Source organism: Carex rostrata, chromosome 20 (genome assembly GCF_964058835.1).
Source record: "Carex rostrata chromosome 20, lpCarRost1.2, whole genome shotgun sequence".
NCBI classification, from domain to species: Eukaryota; Viridiplantae; Streptophyta; class Magnoliopsida; order Poales; family Cyperaceae; genus Carex; species Carex rostrata.
Window position 1 is genome coordinate 6,236,727 of NC_135937.1, and position 14,385 is coordinate 6,251,111.

The following is a 14,385-nucleotide window of genomic DNA, read 5'->3' on the forward strand; positions in this document are numbered from 1 at the left end:
CGATCTTAAAACAGAACAATATATACTGCATTTTTTTTCTTAGAATTATTCAGATTTTTATATTAAAAAAATATTTTTTAGTGTATTCAATATTCTTAAAAACAAATTATTTCATTACTTGATTATACGATATATACAAAAATTGCACTTAGCGTTTCACCTCTGCATTGGAATCTATAATAACAAAAAAAAAAAAATACCGGTTCGAAACTCATACGAAAGATTTCTAGTGAATATTGCAAATAATTTAGTGACTTGATCTTTCAAATTTACTAGAAAAGATACCGATTGTTTTAATGTGGTCACATTGCTAGAAAAAAATTGTATGCAACTTTGTATTTCAATGCGATATTCAATTACTAGTTTCTCATCTTTTGTGCAGATCTTAGTAGAGGGAAAGACACTCAATGCCTTTATTAAAATTTTGTAACTTTTGTCTATAATTTTCTGTAATTTTTGTATACATCAATACCTTTTCAACTTCTCTTATAAAAATAAAATTACGCTATATTAACATTTTCAGCTCCACAATCTCAATTTTTATTCGGCCTCTGTTTATCTTTGACTTTTCATCTTTTCTTTAAAAAAAAAAAGCATGCATATCTTGAGGCTCCTGAGTCCAAGCTTTATTTATATAATTTGTTAATTTCATAAACTAATTTAGTTTATGAAATTAACATGTCAGCCAATTTCAACCCAGTTTGCATCTTAAAATATAAAGCGACAAAGCGTCGTACATATTCACACTAAAAGTGATACTTCCCAAAATTTCAGCAGAGATGCAAAAATATATATCTTGTAGAAAACTAAAATTTCGGAAAAATTTAAATAAGAATGCGATATGGGAATGTGACCCAAGTCACCCAACGACAGGAACTGCCAAACGGAATTAGGAATTAAAAAAAGAAAAAGAAAAAAAGGAACCCGGTATATTCCCACGCTACCCTCTCTACTCAGCATGCACCCCTCGGGCCTCGTTATCCCTCACCCACCTGTGATTCTTTACTTCAAGCTACACAATACCTCGTATCGAGTCGGATCATCCTACAGAATTCGTTATCCGGATCACCCATGAATATCTCCTTTAAGCAAGAATTTTGTAGTGTTATCGGGTTTGAGGAGTTGCATTGGATAAGTGGATCCATTAAGCCTTGGTCCGGACAGTAACCATCCTAATAAAGTGTAACCGCGGTGCATCGTACCCTAATTCGGCGGAGCGTGCAAGTCACGTGGATTCCCCCGGCCTAATGGAACTACCATTACATACACCCGTAAGTAGGTCACCAAACTATCTAAGAAGGTTCGATTTGTCAGTGACACAGGTCCATAAACTACTAAAGCACCAGTATCATGTAAAGTATCATAACACAACGCTCGGTTGCTTTGTTTAATCTCTCCTGTGACCTGTCGTGTTGTGGGGAAGCTCTCTCCAATCACGCTTTTCTGTTACTTCACAAATCACCAACCCGACTTGAATAACAGGCGCCTTGCTGCGATCGCATCCCAGCTGATCACCGCCGGATCTCCGCCTCGGAGTGCATCCCGACCGTCCGATTTCTGTACGACCCGGCGATGGCGTCGACCAGAGACGGGCTGGTACCGATAACGCGCGCGTACCTGGCAAAATACTACGACAAATACCCTCTCTCTCCTCTACCCGACGAGGTGCCCCGATTAATCGGTGAACTGAAATCGCTTTCTGAAGATCTCGCAAAGGTCTCGCCTCTCTCACCAGGTAAAAATTATTCCTCGATTTTATCTGTTTTCGTTATATACCATTTCAGTTATTTACATCTTGTATGCGTAAATGATTACGCTTCAGTGGAAATTTAGTTTATCTATTGCTAGACAATCTTTGTTGGTAGAATTGAAGTTCTAGTAACAGGAGCAAACTGTTACAACGGTTAACCTGAAATGCATAATCCTTAACTTGAGAACAATGAAATTTACAATGGTTTAGCAAGGAAGAGAGAATAGAGAGGAGAAGGCTTAATTAAAATCATAATGAAATAATTGTAGCTGTCCTTAACATCAGACAGTCTAACAGTCACTAACAGAGGTCTATTTAAGAGGGAGACGTCACTGCCACACTTTGAACCTAGCCTAAATAGAGAATAATAAAAAGTCTGGAGGATTTAATAAACTGTTGTTTCACTAATAACTGCAAATGGGCATAGTGAAGTGCGATTGCCATTCTTAGAACTGTTAATATAATTGCTATTTTTTAATATGAAGGGGAGCAAGAACTATTTAGTGAAGCAGATGGGGATCCAGTGTACAAGATTGATGAGAATTTATGGAAGAATAGAGAACAGATGGAGGAGATCATTCTTTTACTTAATGAATCTCGGCGCCCAAAATTGGTGAAGATAACCTTTGATTTCTTTCAGTTCCTTTTTTTATTTATAACCTCATTTATCTGACATATTTATATGACATAACAGATGCAAAAGAAAAACACAGCTGAAGATAGTGATATAAATTCTCTACTTGATGAGATAGAAGTCAAATTCAAGGACATGTTGAATAATCTACAGCAATTTCAAGTTAAAAATGCTGACAATGTATTTAATATAGGTTTGTTACATATTTCATCTCTTGCAATTTGTATGGTACTAACTAACAAAACCTGACAAGATAAATTTTTTATGTACAGTGATGACATACTTGCCACAAGATTTTAGGGGCACCTTAATCAGTAAACAGAGAGAGAGGTCAGAGAGGAACAAGCAAGCCCAGGTGGAAGCTTTGATTAATTCTGGTGGGAATATCAGAGATAAGTATGCTCTCTTGTGGAATCAGCAAATGGAGAGGTACAGGCTTATTTTTTATATATGCATGGGCATTAGACCTATTGTTCTTTTAATTGTTGGTACTCTATTTACTTTAATAATACTTGTCACTTTGATCCAACAGGAGGAGGCAGTTGGCACAGCTTGGTTCTGCTACTGGTGTATATAAAACACTTGTTAAGTATTTAGTTGGTGTTCCCCAGGTAATTTATATGTTGTTATTTGTTTGGAAATCTTTGGCCTGATTCAATAATTGCAGTATCCTTGTGAGTAGACATATTCTAAGATGTGTAGTTCACCTTTTGTTGTAGGTTTTACTGGATTTCATAAAACAGATAAATGATGATCATGGGTAAGACACTTTCTCCTGAGAGTTGGGCTATTTTTGTTAATCAAATTGAACTAATTGGAACATTTAATTTACTAAAGATTACTACAGTCTTTTTTTATAATCTTATATAATTTTGTTTATAATATTTCTTATAACTAGGCCAATGGAAGAACAGAGATTACGTTATGGTCCATCCCTTTACACACTTACTAGGATGGTGATTATGATTCGATTGTTCATTCTTGTGTCATGGGCTCGCTCTGAGGGAAAAAAACTGTGAGATATCTTTTTCTCTCTCTTTCTCTCTCTTCGAGAACCTATGTAGTGGGCTTTCTTCTCTCTGTTGTGTTGTGGGCTTGCTCTAGGCACATGCTTGCACACTTAAATTTGATTTTCTAAATTGGGCTTATTATTTATAATTCTTTTTCAGAGAGAAGGAGCAGGTTTCAATTTTAAAGGAAGCTGCCTATACCTATATCTCAGAGTTTGAAAAATTCCTCCATTTTATTAGGTAATCATTAGTGTTACTACTTTATATTGGATGAACTGTATTTGGTCTCTCTATACTGGAGGAAGCTACTACTTTATAAAACCTACCTTATTATAATGTCAATGGTTGTCTTTTGCCCCAACTGAGTCCTTTAAGTGCCAGTTATAGCATGAAAAAAAAAAGTAAGAACATAATCGCATTAGAGCATCTTGAATTTACTGTAATTGTTTCCTTCCATTTTGATTAACACTGGCTTTCCATAACAGTATAAATTTTCCATTTTGTTCAGGGAGGTTTTTATAAATTCTCCATTCTTCATCTCAGCAGAGGATGCTGGTGCTGATGAGGCAAGGTATTTCACTCTCTTCCCCTCTCTCTCTATTTCCTCTCATATGTTTTATTTGAAAGCAAGAAGTGAGATGGAATGGTGTTTCAATGCAATATGCACTTTGGTAAGCAGCTTCTGTATGTATTTGCAGCAAAAGTGATGAGTTTAAAGAAACAATTATTCCTGCTGGAAAAACACATGAGGTACATAATTTTTAGTTGCATTATTTAATAAGAAAAATTATTACTTATGAATTGATTAGGAGTTTTGAGTTCTATCTCTGCTTGTTAGTTTGTTACCATTGTATTAAACTGCTTCAGCACCATCATCATTATTTTTCAATGAGTAACATTGGTAGTAAATTCAGTAATAATGAATTTTACAAATTGCACCTCAGTTATCATTCACGTCACCTTCACTCCCTGAAATTACAGTAAGACATCTTGGTTAGTAAGAAACTAAAATTCAGAGAATTTGAACAAAAAAACAATTACTAGAATTAACCAGAACTACATACCTCTCTAGTCTCTGTGGGACCCACACTTACCCCCCCTCCCAATTTCTATTAGGTCACGATTTCATGACCATTTGTGCAATTTAGCTTGTTGGTGAAAATTATAATCTGAGGATTGCAATTTTAATGCCAATTTTTTCTGGTGTACACCACTTTTGATGCTAATGATATAAAAAAAAATTATGATTAATACAAGACAACAGGTTGCCCCTTTTGTTCTTCATCTGAAATGAAAGAGAATAGAGAAGAAGCATTAAGCATGTGGTTTTTCTGTATAACTTTGTTAATCTGATATTTTTCTTTTTCAGGTTGTGTTAACAGTTGAAGCTGTAAATTCTTACATTGCTTGGGACTTCACTTTGATACAAAGCACTATAAGCCTTGTAAGAGCCTCCTAATTTATTGTTTTTTCTTCTCACCGAGTCAATTATATTAGATAGAAGTTGGTCATTTTTCTTTGTTTGGTTTTGATCTGGGATGGAAACATATATACTGAACCAAACAAACCAAGGGCTCAAAAGTACCTGTTATATAGGGTTAGCTACAGCATAGTAATGTGACAATTGTTGTGAACTGTCAATATTGCGAGTCAAAAATGACATTTGACATTTTTGATGTGATACATCAAACATGCAATTCATGAATATAAAAATCATGAGCACAATGCTTGTTTACCTTGCACCGAATAGGCATGAAAACAGATCGGATAATGGTTTGTTTTTATTTTTTCTATATGACACGGATAGGCCATGGGTACGGATGGTATATTAAACACTTATGGATACAAATTCGATATTAAATGGATATGGATATTAAAACAAAACTTGCTCAAATCTGATACAATGCATTTAACTATATTTGAAGTAATTTTCATGGTTTTAAATATTACAAATAAACTAACATTCAGATCATGCATCCAATAATAATGTTGAAGAATATAACTCTTTTTCATAACAAGTTGTTAGTTACAAAATATGTCTTGCTAATTTGATATCCACATAAAACTATATCCATATCCTTATCCGTTTTAGCAAATATTCAGATAATGCATATCCTTCTCCACAACAGTCTAGATATAGACGAATAATATCAGATCTGTTTTCATCCCTCGCACTGAATAATTTGAAGTTCTCAATGGCCTGTTTGTATTGGCTGCTGTGTAAAATTTAGTAAGCAAGCTATTTTATGTATCCAAAAATATGTTTTTAAGCTTTGAGATTCTCTCGACTCAATTTGGAAAATAATCAAATAGCCAAGTTACGAGATTGTCAAGGGATAACCATAGGTACCTAACTGCACATCGATATGATCATCTTGAAGTGTCCAATACACAAATTAACAGCATTTGCATAAACATTAATCATCATTGTGGATAATTTTGTATCTTATTTAACCCTCTATGCCTTTAATGTTCTATAGTTGTCAGCTCAAGTCTCAGTTTTGGTTCCATTAGCACTTTTCAATTCTGATTCTGATTTTGATTATGGTTCTGTTAGCACTTGTCATCTTGCCATTTTAACTCTTTTTTTTTTGTTATTTATCTCAATATGGACAGGACGTTGGTTTTCATTTGGAGTATATCAGTCCCTCTGGGGAGAAAACTGTAAGAATATTTCTACCTGATAGATTTCACCTTAAAATTTCAGTTCATAATATTTCTGGGATCTTTTTCTCTCCAGAAAATTCATGGTTTTATTTTTATTTTTTAAACTTGACAGCAAATTTTACCTTACCGGCGATACGAATCCGATCAGGTTAGTTTGCTACGCCTTTTTTTTTTACTTTGTTTATATTATAGAGTTTCCTTCTTAGATCTGTTTAATTCAATCCTCTTACTGACTTGCTTTTGTCGGGGGTGTTAAAAAAAGGGTAATTTCTGCACAGTATTAGCTGGATCATACAAACTTGTTTGGGACAATTCTTACTCATCATTCTTCAAGAAGGTAAAACCTCTCTTCTCTAACTGTAAATGGGGGTTTTCAAACGGTCGGTTCAGTTAAAACCAAATTAAAATAGTCAAACCAAAATTTTATTCGGTTTAATCGAAGTAAATTTCGGTTTGTTTGGTTGAATCGAAATAAGAGATATTAGATTTTAAAAGGTGAAAAACTCAATACATGCACAAAAACATTTAATAATCATTGAAATAAATATCAAGATATATATTAGTCGAACCAAAATAAGAGAGATTAAATCGAACCAAATATAAAAAACCTAAGTAATTGAAGTAAACATCAAGTGACTTTTGGTTTGTTTAGTTGAACCAAAATAAGAAAGATTAAACCCGAACCAAATATCAAAGTACTAATTCAACCAAACCGAACCATTTTACCCAGAAAAGTGAACCATTTATTCCAAAATTTGTCAGTTCGGTTGAAAACTAAAGAAACTGGATCCAATGAACACCCCAAACTGTAAACTTGTTTTCTTGCTTCTTAATTTTTTATTCTCACTGTGCGCTTAAATTCTGAGTAAAGAATGCATTGAAGGCAGTCTTCTATTTTGTTGTTCTCTGACAGAGTCTGAAATACAAAGTGGATGCGATCCCTCCAGTAGCCGAAGCGCCTCAAGAAACTGGTATTGAAGCGGAAACCTAAAAGAAAGAAAAAGACTACGGAAGACGTCAAACGGGGAACAGCTGAACTGTATTCTGGATGCTTTTCAACTGTTTTGAACCAATTATTGTCAGTTTTTGTTGTTATTCTTTTAATTTCTAATTTACGGAAATTGGAGACATGGTCTTGTTGCCAACCTGATTGTGTCTGAAATGGAAGCAGTCAATCAAACCTGTCAACTTGTATGAAAAAATGTGTAACGTGTAGCTACTGATATATTTTTATATATATTTTTTCTCTTGATGGTATATTCGATTACAAAATGCATTGAGAGTGCACTTTCATGAATTTAGATCCAACTGTCTGTTGCATATTTTAGACCTGCATTTGTATGTCAGAACAGAACTTGTGAGAAAGTAAATCGGTGCTGTCAATAGATTAGATTAATCAGTTCTCACAGTAGAGGTTTGTTGGTTCTTAAAATGAAAGTGTATAGCACACTTGCAGAAAAGGTTAGATATTATGATGTGCACGTGCTCTTTTCTCGTTTTATTAGTCTTTTTTTTTTTTTTTTCTAGAAGATGTTGCTCACATAGGCCGGTACTGAAATGAATTTGTATCCCCTCAGGTTACCTGACTGAGTAGAATTGAATCGAACGGTCCGAAAATAGATTGGCACACATCTCAAAGCACAAATAATCCTGCCCCCTTTGTCATCTTGAATCCCGACCGGTTGAGAGTAAATCTGAGCTGTCCGTTTCAATTGTGTTGAGTCTAGGTACCTGGGAGGATATGGATCCTACTGAAATGGTACCAAACCTCTGCGAAAGAGTCATTACATCTGCAATAAGCGAAACAAACTATCGGCAGCTTACACAAGCATACCTCAAAACACATCCTGCCACACTGAAAATCTGAAATATAATTCTTCCAAAAATAAAGCAGTACAATACACAAAGAAGAGGGGGTGGAATAGTGTTTTGCTCACGGGCGGTCTGGGCATACCCGAGCACGGGCATGGCGGGTATATGGGTACCACAGGCCGGGCATCACGGGTTTTTTTTTCAAAAACCCTGCCCTGCCCGTTTAATACCTGTGCCTGTTGTACCCTCGAGGGCAGGGCGGTCCGGTCCGGTTTTTTTTTATTTTTACAGTGTCGTTGTCGTACGAATATTATTACGTGTTTATAATTCGACTTTTAAAATATGAATAGTTCAATATCAAATAGTGTATATAAATAAATAAAAATTTGTAACTTATATATAAAAATTATTCATGGGAAAATTTGTATATTTATTCGGCTAAGTACAAATGTATTTATTTATTTCTTTACACGAGTCATTTTATTTTATTTTCAAATTCTCATTCTAATTATATAGTTTCATAATTTATTTATATCTCGAAATTTTTAGTTTACATTTTAAATTGATAACCTGACATAATCGTGTTAGATCCGAGCTGTTCAATGTAAGTTTGTACGAATCTTAAAGTGAGCACTCACTATTTCAACGTAAGATTATTTCTTGCCAACAGTTTGCTAGTATATCAAAGGTGAAATTCCTAGAAATTAGGGGTATAATGACATAAGTGCGGATTATAATAATTTTGAAGAAAAGGAGAGCAGATCTGTGGAGTCACTGGAGTGTGATTGATGTTTTAGTATTTTGTTTTTTTGTTTAGACTTATGTGTTTTGTCGTGGATTGATAACAAATTAATTAGCAATGCTCTTTAATTGGAACTTCTAATGTTTAAGCTGTTCAATGTAAGTTTGTTTAGACTTGTGTGTTTTCTAACTTTGATATTTAAGCATACTCATTTATTTGGTTAAATTGTATGGTTTTTATTACTTGTTGATTGCAGGATGGATTTTATTTTGTTAATGCTTGACAGCTGATTTCTTTCTGATTTCTCTGATTTAGATATTCTTAGTCATATCTATTTATAATTAGAGTATAGATAGATTATTTATTATGTAAAGACGTGATGGTTATGACATAAATAGAGTTTAGCTTCAAGATCTTTATCTATGTCAAATTATTAACATCTTTATTTATCTGATTATATTATCTCTCCTCTTATTTATTATAATCCGAACGCTTTTTTTCATTCTCTCTCCTCTTTTAAAATAGAACAAATATTTGTATTTCTTTGTAGGAATTTTATGTGATTAATCGTGTTGTTTTATATTATCCAGATTCTTAGTTTTAGAAAACTTATTTATTAATGCTCAAAATTTATATATAGAAATTATCACTTATAAATTTTATTTATTGTAAAATAGATATTATTTTTTTGCTATTGAGAGAAAATCCTGATATTTCAATCAAAGCCTCAAGACAAGTCCCAATAAAATGGAAAATTAGTGTGTAACATGTAAAAATAAATTAAACAAATTTAAATTAATATAAAATTCACCGCTATATAAATAATTGATACTTGATTCACACTTAATTTGTATGATTTTTCCAGTTAGCAAACATTTTAAACTAATAAATACAAATGTCTGTGACATGAAAATATCTGATTATGGTTTGAGCCAATGGACTCCAAACTTTCATTTTAAATATAACTTTCATTTTTTTACGACAAGTAGCATGTCTTAAAAAAATGAACGATTTCATCCCAACTAGGGCTGGCAAAAAAATTCGAGGTTCGTGATTCGATTCAGGTTTGATTCGGGTTTGATTCGAGTTTAATTCGATTCGAAATGGGTTCGAATTGAAACGAACCAAACTAGGTTCGGTTCGGAATTAATTCAAACCAAATCCAAACCTAGCCTAGTTCGATCATTTTTATGGTTCGAATCTCATAATAACATCGGCCATCCATTTACCTGATGAAATTAAAATCCAAGATAGAGAGTCATAATTTAACTTAGTCGACACTCCCTCGCTCTCAAATCTCAATAACCTAGTTCTCTCTCCACCTCTCCCTAACTCACTCTCCCTCTAGCTCTAAAATATAGCCGACGCTCTCGGCGACTGGCTGTCTCTCCGGCTGTCACTCCTCTCTCCGGCCTAGATGATTGTCTCTCCTCTCTCTTCGGTCGTCTCTCATAGTTCGTACCAGGAAAGCCGTCTCTGATGTATTTTTTCATGAATAATTTTTCAACTTAAAAACACTCATTTCATAGTTCATACCGGTAAAAGGAAGCCATGTGAATTGTCTCGCGAGAAAAAATTAATGTATAAACTACCGGTATAACTAGGAGTGCTAAAAAATATTTTAGTTCGTGATTCGATTCGGGTTAGATTTGAAAAATGTGTAGTTCGCAATTAATTCGATTAGAAATGGGTTCGGTTTGAAACGAATCAAACCAGGTTCGGTTCGAAATTAATTCAAACCAAACTCTAACCTAAGGTAAGTTCGGTTTGATTCGGTTCGTTGCCACCCCTAATCCCAACAGTTGGAATAGTGTACAGTGAAATTACAGTGATCGTTTCAAGTTCTCAACAACTCAAAAATCTATATTCTAGGAAAAGAAAAATTGAGGCGTATATTTCATTTTAAAGAATCTAAAGTATATACAGCTTAGGAAAAATATTCACCATAAATTAACATTTTTTTAGATAAAGATAGAATTGACTGGTCAAGTCGATCAACTTTAAATATTTATAATATCATTTGTTTTATTCAAACATATATTAAATAAAAAATATTACCTCAACTCTCAAGATTTTTGAAGTAAAAAATTATTTATGCGTAATTATCCGTAATAATATTTCTAGCACTATGCAGTAAGTAATACAGGATTTTCTTGTTGATAAAATATATGAAAAAAATTAGGTGGGAAAAATAATCTACACAACTAATTTTGAGCAGCTTTGACTAAGACTGTTGTATCAGCAATATTGCTTAATTGTCCGGAAGTTATATCAGTAGTTCTGAACAGGATGAGTTGTATTCCCAACTGACGGTTGGATCTGGCTAGGTTTGATTTGAACCAGCGGGAGGGGGGTGGATTTGAAAATTTTTGAAATTCAAAATTAACGGGTACACGGGCTCACGGGTACTACGGTCCGGATATGCCCAGATATTTTACCGAAAAATCGGATCCGGCCCATTTAATACTCTTACCCGTGTATCCATTTATCCGTCTATACCCAAACTCGGGCACGGACGGACTGAACACAGACTGCCCTAGCTGGATTTTGTCAAACCACTAGGGTGGAATCTCTGTCACCTCTTCCCTTCCTCCTTTTCAACTCCATTCTGAATTTGAAACTGAAAGTCATTTGTATCACAAAACAATTGCTAAAGAAATAATTTATGAGGCAATAGCTCTAATATTTTTCCTGTCAGTATTTTTAAAATAAGAAATTCAATAAGCAACCTGTTTTTTTAAAAGAATAGAAGCATCTATGATCCATAAATCCTCAATTGTACAACAATTAAAATGAAAATTGTTAAATCTTGCAATCCAACACCAAATTTGGGAAATAAAGAGCATGAAACAAAGAGATGTTCAGTAGAATCAGGGAGACCACATAAGGGACTGTCCACATCTAGGGGCGGAAGGTAATACAATCAAAAGGGTGCTAAGTCACTCCTATGAATTAAAAATTTGTAATTTTGTCCATTGAATTTTATAATTTTTATATGCATTAATTGTAAGAAATGTTTTACAGGCCAAATAATCTAGGCTGAATTAATATATTAAGATATTGGGCTGGATACATTCTAGGCCTAGTAATCTGCCAAACTCTGGATAAGTCTCTCTGAAATGGTGCAAATGAATAGGTGCATCTGAATTGGTGCATATGTTTTATAAATATGCAGTGACCTGTTCAATTTTGGCTAGCCATTCTTTTCACTTAAAATTCAGAAATCAAAAGAGAGGCAGAGAGAAAGAGGGGGTTGTCATTTCGGTACTAGCATACCGAATTACAGTAGTTTGTCAACCTGTTCATGTGGATACTGATAGAGACGCAACTGTTGTGCTGGTGCGTATATCTGACGCGATAAAGGGAAGAAGAGGACAACCGCTGGAGCAACTAGATGAAGATTTTCGTTGTGCGTCTAATGGTAAACTCTATATTAATCTTGGAATTAATTTTATACATGAATTCTGATTTTCGAGTAGTGAACAAATTGATGAACTGAATCGAATTGTTGGACTTTAACCTACCCGAAATTCCTACATTAATACTTTCAGCCCCCTCTATAAAATAAAATCACACTACATTTTATTTTCTAGCCCCCCATCTCAATTTTCTTGTTCCACCCTTGTCTACATCACCTAACAAGCTCTTTTTTGCTAAATTAACCTTAGTCAAAACTTTATTGGTCCGGTAATTAAACGCATGTTAATTGAACAATGCTTATGATCATTGAAGGTAGCAGGTTTCTACAAGGGTACATTGTCAAATTTAGACAAAACCTTAATTAGCCAAGCTTGATTATATATATTAGAATCAGCCAGGTCTAGACGTGTAGAAATACCTAACAATATTCATGTTTAATAAAATATTGTATGGCGAATTGAAGAATTCAAGTAAATATGTTTTTTCTAGAAATCGCACTAGAGGAGACTAAGAAATGAGTGTCATGAAATTCCTGAAAACAGATCATGGCAAAGATATACTGTACGAAAGAGATCAATTTGGTCTTAAGACGGTGCTGTGTTTGTTCAGTTTCAGAACGATTCTCCAAGTAATTTAACCGAATCGTCAAACAAATTTTAGTATTTTACTAAAAGGAAATAATTTTTGCTTAGTCCAAAGGAACCTCTCTTCTCGGTTACAAGAGATTGGAGCTTGAAATTGATGTAAAAATGAGTTAAATAATTGATCAGTAAAAACTGTACAACAACGACACTTTGGCCGAGTGGTTAAGGCGTGTGCCTGCTAAGTACATGGGGTTTCCCCGCGAGAGTTCGAATCTCTCAGGTGTCGTTTTTAATTTTTTTTTTCAAAGGTTTTCCGACTCTGAACCGTCGCAACCTGTCCCCTTCTAAGTTTTTTATTCAGATTGAAGAAGGAACGGTTCTACATACCTGCTTCAACTTATTCCAAAACTATTACTATTAGATGGTGTCAACTTTTTAAAATTTAATAATGCTCTTCTTTCTATTAAGAAAGTAAAAGTTTCTTAAAATTCCAGATTTTGATTTTCTTTGAGATTTCAATAAGTCATCGAATTTAATAGCTCAAAGGGTTGTTTAAATCTCAATAATCGATATTTGAAATAATATAATGACAAATAGACATTCAAGATATAAATAGTTTAAACAAATTTAATTCACTAGTAATATTTTCACATGACAAATTTGTTAATTTTTAAAATTAATTCGCTAGTAATGTTTTTACATTACAATTTGTTAATTTTTAAATTTGTTGAGTATAAAGTTGAGCAATTACCGACCAGTTATACTAAAAATTGAATTTGACCAGTGCAATAAAATTGTACACGATAATGAGAATGAAAGCAATTTCAACAAAGTATGACTTTTCACCTTTTTATATTTACCAAGTATTTTTTGTTATTCTGTAAACTGAGAACGCATATGTCAAAGCAAAAAAGATTGGCAAAAAGAAATTTAATTGTAATTAGTTCGTTTACCAAACAAAATTAATGAACTAATAATGACTGGTAAATTACTCTTTCAAGTTCCATTCTTTGGAATTAAAAAATAAAAATTTTAAAAAACAGGACATAAATTTTATTCATGTCCTGCCAGCAAACCAGCTAGCAATCTCATTTCTGAATTCCATCAATAAGAGTCGTGTCGTTTTTTATTATTCTGTAAAATTCTCTTGCATCTTTCTCGTCATACAACAAAGTGAATTGATGTTTGAATTTGTCTTAATTACATCCTTGTGCTCTGATTTGAGTATGACCTTGTCATGAACTGCTAGCTTTGCAACAACACCTGAGACCTGATGTGTATAGAAACATTGACTAAATAAATGGTGAACTGATTCTGCTCCAGGCCCCCAGCTCTACATAAATAACACATGTTTGGCAGTGCTCATCACCTTTTGATGAGATTATGATTATCCATTCCAGGGTTAGACATTTGTTACTTACCATCAACCAACGAAATCCCATTGACAATTTTGTCTAGCTTCTTGTACTGGGAAACAAATCTGTTGTTATTCCAAAGGGATAACAGGACCCTGTTATTCCGATCCCAGCTGTTAACTTTTGTTGGGGCAGGATTAACAGGTCCTGTAATCTCTTTGGAATAACAACAGATTTATTTCCTGTTGTACTGACATATCAACCCTTGCTGCATCTGCATGAGATTATTAGCTAGTGAGGGTACTTTGGTGAATGGGTTCCTGAAGAAGGTTTTCTGATAATATCAATAATCTCTCATGACCTTCATGTTGCAGGTTAATGTTGAATTAGCAATATTTTATAAAAGTAGTG

General features: G+C 33.8%; 1 protein-coding gene and 1 non-coding gene across 2 annotated transcripts; both read left to right on the plus strand.

Annotated features, from left to right (window-relative positions):
- The first annotated feature begins 1,385 nt into the window (after nt 1–1,385).
- LOC144572592 (retinal-binding protein) lies at nt 1,386–7,318 on the plus strand. The gene is made up of 15 exons (XM_078322226.1): nt 1,386–1,735; nt 2,236–2,363; nt 2,445–2,577; nt 2,657–2,813; nt 2,917–2,995; nt 3,104–3,144; nt 3,283–3,399; nt 3,554–3,634; nt 3,903–3,965; nt 4,093–4,144; nt 4,764–4,838; nt 6,011–6,058; nt 6,174–6,209; nt 6,324–6,398; nt 6,975–7,318. The coding sequence occupies exons 1-15, from the start codon at nt 1,573–1,575 to the stop codon at nt 7,050–7,052; spliced, it is 1,326 nt and encodes a 441-aa protein (XP_078178352.1). The 5' UTR covers nt 1,386–1,572; the 3' UTR covers nt 7,053–7,318.
- Nucleotides 7,319–12,823: 5,505 nt separating this feature from the next.
- TRNAS-GCU (transfer RNA serine (anticodon GCU)) lies at nt 12,824–12,905 on the plus strand. The gene has a single exon. It is a non-coding gene; the product is annotated as a tRNA-Ser (tRNA).
- Nucleotides 12,906–14,385: the final 1,480 nt, after the last annotated feature.

Coding starts and splice junctions, on each gene's coding strand:
- LOC144572592 (XM_078322226.1), top strand. CDS start 1,573: ATGGCGTCGACCAGAGACGGGCTGGTACCGATAACGCGCGCGTACCTG. Junction 2,578..2,656: donor TGACAATGTATTTAATATAG/GTTTGTTACATA, acceptor TTTTATGTACAG/TGATGACATACTTGCCACAA. Junction 6,399..6,974: donor ACTCATCATTCTTCAAGAAG/GTAAAACCTCTC, acceptor GTTCTCTGACAG/AGTCTGAAATACAAAGTGGA.